The sequence below is a fragment of the Prunus avium genome, chromosome 4, assembly GCF_965620075.1.
Source record: "Prunus avium chromosome 4, drPruAviu1.hap1.1, whole genome shotgun sequence".
Taxonomy (NCBI): Eukaryota; Viridiplantae; Streptophyta; class Magnoliopsida; order Rosales; family Rosaceae; genus Prunus; species Prunus avium.
The window spans coordinates 26,595,099-26,601,124 of NC_142287.1; the positions used below are offsets into that span (position 1 = coordinate 26,595,099).

The 6,026-nt window shown below is 33.9% G+C and overlaps 1 protein-coding gene across 1 annotated transcript; it reads left to right on the forward strand.

Moving 5' to 3' along the window:
• Positions 1-124: 124 nt before the first annotated feature.
• LOC110763506 (protein trichome birefringence-like 41) lies at positions 125-4,094 on the forward strand. Its single transcript, XM_088251944.1, has 5 exons — positions 125-552; positions 1,657-1,828; positions 2,294-2,469; positions 2,752-2,910; positions 3,620-4,094. Exons 1-5 carry the CDS (start codon positions 281-283, stop codon positions 3,921-3,923), a joined length of 1,083 nt encoding a protein of 360 aa, XP_088108070.1. The 5' UTR covers positions 125-280; the 3' UTR covers positions 3,924-4,094.
• Positions 4,095-6,026: the final 1,932 nt, after the last annotated feature.

Here is a 6,026-nt window from a genome sequence, read left to right on the forward strand (position 1 = left end):
ATGATAATAAATATAAATTGGTAGGAAAATGAGATGGTGAGAAATTCAACTTTGCGCGTGACCATGACTAGAAAACGTCCAAACAACAGCTATACCAATATAAAAGGACAAGAGAATTGGAAAAAGGTGTCTTTGTTGTCTCTCCAAGTGAAGCCAATGAAGCAATTAAAACAAACGCCCCACCTTACAAACTCAAACGTCCACCATGTGCACAGCTATCTATAGAGTTTTCTGGGTCTTTCACTCTCCACAAATTTCTCAATTTCTCTGTCAATAAATTATGGGGAAAATGTTGCATGGCTTTGGCTTAGTTGCTTATGCTCTTCTTCTAGTTCTATGCCTTCATGAAGACCAATTACATTGCTATGCAAAACTACTTGCGACCAGCTGTGACTTGTTTCATGGGAGTTGGGTTCTTGATAAAAGCTATCCACTCTACGACACCTCCAGCTGCCCTTTCATTGAGAAAGAGTTTGACTGCCAAAACAATGGACGGACAGACGATCGGTATCTCAAATATAGATGGAAGCCTGACGCTTGTGCATTGCCAAGGTAATAATTCATGTGACTTTTTCATACTTTTCTTGTAGTATGAAATGATTTCTGAAACGTTGTTCATTAATTATATGCCTCTATTTGGATATGAAGGAATTGAAAATTGCATATAATTCTAATTAAAATGACGGAATTTAAATCTCCATCGTTTAGATTTCTGACAATTAATAATTTCAGTATTTTTATTTATGTATGTTGAATTTTGTAAATAACACAAAGACGAGTATTTGTATAAGGGGTAATGTTCTCTTATCACAATGACCTCCCTTTAAAATTGAAACATTATTTTGCCTAATTAATAGTTTGAATTAACAGTCTGACAACATATGTCTGACAATTATGGAAATATTTTTGCTCACCACTTTAACCTAAGATGTATCATCACCACCCTTTTTAATATTTGACATATATCCATATGCATAACCATAGTTAACTTTTACTTTGTATTTATTGAACCATGGTAATGCATATGGACACGTGTTAAGTATTGAGAAGGATGATGAAGATACACCTTGAGTTAAAGTAGTGAGCAAAAATATTCTCGACAAATATAACATTTTCTAGTATATAATTAAGTAGGTTGTCGTTGACTTTTATATTCAGCAGCTAGCAAGCATCGGAGACAAATAATTGATTCAGAAAGTAAGCTTGTACACACATATACGAGTTTAGAAACATACACTATGCGGCACAAATACAAATATCTAATAATAATGTCATGCACCGACACATTACACACTTCAGACAAATGCATATACAGATATCATTTTGCAATATATGCATATAGAGGCTTTTATATAGTAAAGATGTCCTTATTTTCCTGATCAGGAAATCAATGATCGAACCTGATCACTTTTTTTATTCTCTTACAAATTAAAGATTATCCAACTTTTTCATTTCTGTTTTATTTAATGATTGTTTTTTTAAACACATTTTAGATTACTAAAAGACTTCGAATTTGGATGATTTTTGGCATGAATAATCTAAAATATAGACGGTGTCGATCGTTAAAATATATTGTTATGTAATCCTAAGAAGGATGTGTACACTTTTCTTGCAATAAGACATCCTTAACATAGAAAAACTCTATATGTGGTGCAGATTCAATGGTCGGGACCTGTTGAAGAGGTTAAAGGGGAAGAAGATACTATTCGTAGGGGACTCTCTAAGCCTCAACCAATGGCAATCACTAACATGCATGTTGCATGCTGCAGTGCCCCAAACCAACTATGCCCTAACAAGGAAAGCCGACATCTCTGCGTTTTCTTGGCCCGTGAGTTTTTCTGATAATCATTATAAATAATGCTACTCTTACTACATTTGTATATTACATTCCCATATCATCTTATGTGGCAGATGACGTGTACATCCACATCAAATAAAATTAATTTAATATTTCTTATATTTTATGATTTATTGACACTTTTTAATTGATGTGACTGTCAACTTCATCTGCCACATAAGGTGGTATGAGAATGTGGTATACAAATGTGGTAAGAATAGCATTACGTAATTATAATTAGTTAGAGACATTTCACCAACGATGAGTCCCACTTTCTAACAAAATGTGGATGATTAGTCTTATTAATTAGTATATGAGGACAAATTATATACTCTTTCGGATGACCGTGAGTTTCCATAGGGAGAACATGTTCATCTTGAAATTAACCTTAAATTATTAGGTGTAGGGCCCAGTGAATATATAATCTTATTATTAGGCACACTTTGGATTTTGTAGGATTATGATGTTTCAATTAGGTTATCTCGCAATGCATTTCTGGTGGACCTAGTGGATACAAAGGAAGGCAGGGTTCTAAAGCTGGACTCTATTGAAAACGGCAAAACATGGAAAGGATACGACGTGCTTATCTTCAATACTTGGCATTGGTGGCTCCACAAAGGAAGCAAACAACCGTACGTGAAACATAAACCACATACAAAACACAATTATTTGCACTGCAATACGCAATTATATATTCCTTAAGAAATAAAAATTATTATTATAATACAGACATGGTTTAGCTAAGTTGGCTAGAGCGGATGTGCTACTCATTTTGCACCCGAGTTCAAATCCCCCACTTTATAATTTAGATGGGTTTAAAGTAAACTATCACTTGTATAATATATATATAATTAGTAATTAGAAGCCTTAATTTGCATGCATTAATTAATTATGTTGTCTTATGAGAGTTTCAGATGGGACTACATAGAAGCAGGAGGTAAGATAGTGAAGGATATGGACCGTTTGGATGCTTTTAGAGAGGGATTAACTACTTGGTCCAAGTGGGTGGACTCTAATGTTGATGCTGCCAACACCAAAGTTTTCTTTCAAGGCATTTCTCCAACTCATTACATGTACGATTTCCTCTTTTAACCCTCAAATTAACCTTAGTCTTATTCAAATTCTTTGTCATTTCACCATATAGGATATGGAAAATTTTCATTTGACTTATTGCAATTTTACAAGTTCGAGTTGAACTTTTCAATAACTATATTATATATACAATCTAAGAGAACTCGGTTCTTTGCAAATCGTAAAGGGTAAAGTATATCAATTATGTCCTTATTAAGTTTAACTTTTTAGTATAAGTAATAGTCTAAACTACAGGGAGGGGGTTTCTCTCACACACACAAATGATGTCATGGGGGTTCGAACCTGAGACCTCTAGTCTGCGAGTGAAGACCCTTTTTCACTAGGCTAGACCCTATTAGCCCTTATTAAGTGTAATATTTATAAAAATATGGTTAACTTAGTAATTTAATCACACATTTTTCTTCTTCTCTAACTTCCATCTATTATTTAAACTAGTCATATATTTAATCAAATATAGTGTAAGCTTTAATCAATTTAATTACATAGCAAAATTGCCAACGAGGTCTAGCCTAGGAAAAAATGGTATTGATTTGCTATTGCACCTTAATAGTGTGTGAGAAACCAAATTATTGCACCTATCATATCATGCATACACATGTTATATATTCTTACTATTATTCTCCCTAAATCCGGAAATATTTAATTAACAAATATTATTTTGCGAATATATTGTTACTGGTGGAGGAGCAGAGGAAAAGAATGGGACGAGTCAGAGTCAGCAACTTGCAAAGGACAAAATCAACCTGTAAGTGGTTCAAAATACCCAGGAGGATCACCAGCAGCAGCAACTGTGGTCAACCAAGTGTTGACTGCCATGTCATCCCCAGTAACTTTGCTGGACATAACATTGCTATCGGAACTGAGGAAAGATGGGCACCCATCTGCATATGGTTTGGGTGGAGATAAAGGAAACGATTGCAGTCACTGGTGCCTTGCTGGTGTCCCTGACACCTGGAATGAACTTTTTTATGCAAGTCTTGTGGCTACTGGCTGAGAATTATTTAGAATGGGAAACAAATACATAAATGTATAAATTACTTGGCTACAATACAAATGAAGTGGGTGGTAGCCTCTATTCTATCTCGTTTATTTCAAACTAATTAATTCATCTAAAAGAACAATTCAACTTTGTTTCTTTATTTCAAGGTTTTGGAATTTCTCTTTTTCTGATTTTGAAAATTTTGGGTCACATCAAAGGGAGAAGATACCTGTTTTATGTGATCATAATTTTAGCATTGATTAGTATCTAGAACATAAATCAACAAACTTAGTGTATTTGGTGAAGCTTGTTTCTAGCGCATATTCATTGGTACAAAGCCCAAGTTCGATTCTCAGTGTTGTCATTCTAAAGATCCAACTAAACTAACAGTATATATCACACCCAAACCCGAAAAAAAAAGTACTTTCTTCCACTCAAAACAAAACCAAAAAAAGGCTCCAGTTGAAGTTTAGGGTTTAAGTTTTGCACAAGACCCTTAAAATCTCAGGACTAGCCTTGAAAATAACGGGTACAAAATTGATAGATCTTTAATAAGCCAATGCCCCAGGGTTTGATGTCAAGAACCACACTACTCACTCACTCACTCACTCACACATTTATATCCCTCTCACTCTCACTTGGTGTGGAATACTTGATTATATTCTTGAGGTGGATCACCTCACTTTTCAAATGAAATCAAATGATGAGAATAATGCTCCTTATATATAGGCATGGCAATGGTTAATTTGGGTGGCTTAATTAATCGTCACTTATTATCACTTGACATTGAAATTTGTAAATACAATACAAATGAATAAATGTTGTATTCTGGTAGGTGGTTGCAATAAGAAGGCATAAATACCTTGATGATTTTATCCTTTTAATTCCAGTTTTGTTTTTTATAATTTCACATGTTGTTTGTGAACTATAATGATGTTACAACTTTCTATATACAGTTGTATAGTAATCTCTCCATCCCATTGCTCTACCTTTTTATCTCTTCTTCCAAATTCCAATGTTTAAAATTGAAGGGTCTACTAGAATATTTTAAAAATTATATTTAAAGTGTACGGCCGCGCGGCTATACTCTTCGAATATATTCGAATATTTTAGGAGTATAGCCGGGCGGCTGTACTCCTTAAAATATTATATTTAAACAGTATAGCCGAACGGCTATACTCATATCCGAATATTTTAATAGTATCGCCGTGCGGCTCTACGCTTAAAATATTACATTTAAAACGTATAACCGCGCGGCTGTACGCTTAAAATATTATATTTGAATATATTTGAATATTTTACAAGTATGGCCGCTAGGCTGTACGCTTAAAATATTTTCTTTAAAATGTATAGCCGCGCGGCTATACGCTTCGAATATATTTGACTAGCCTGTGAGAATAATTGCTACAACTAGATACTCTACAATGCAATGCTTCTCAGATATCATAGCTCATCCTTTGGCGGCAGTTCGACTTCAAGGCACTCTTCATCCAAGAACCAGTAGTAGTGTAATAAATATGAACCTGAAACGAAGGAAAGAACTTAGAAGCATCATTCAAACAAAATGAAAAAGTAAAAAATAAAACGTAGAAGTGTAATAAAATTGAACCATCCTTAGCAATCCAAAAAAGAAGAAATAAATAATGAAAGAATGTGTCTGCATATCGTGGTATTATATAGATAAATGAATGATTCAATAATATGAAAGTGCAGTTGAAGTTGGGTTTTAGAAAAAAACTCTTAATCAAATTGAAAGGTCTACTAGAATATTTAAAAAATTCTATTTAAAGGGTATAGCCGACCGGCTATACTCGTCGAATATATTCGAATATTTTGAAGTTATAGCAGAACGGCTGTACTCTGAAAATATTATATTTAAGTTTTCGAATATTTTAAACGTATAGCCGCTCGGCTGTACTCTGAAAATACTATATTTAAAGGGTATAGCCGACCGGCTATACGCTGTGAATATATTCGAATATTTTAAACATATAGCCGCGCGGCGGTACTCTGAAAATACTATATTTAAAGGGTATAGCCGGCTATACTCTTTGAATATATTCGAATATTTTAAAAGTATAGCGGCGCGGCTATACGCTTTAAATATATATGATTTTA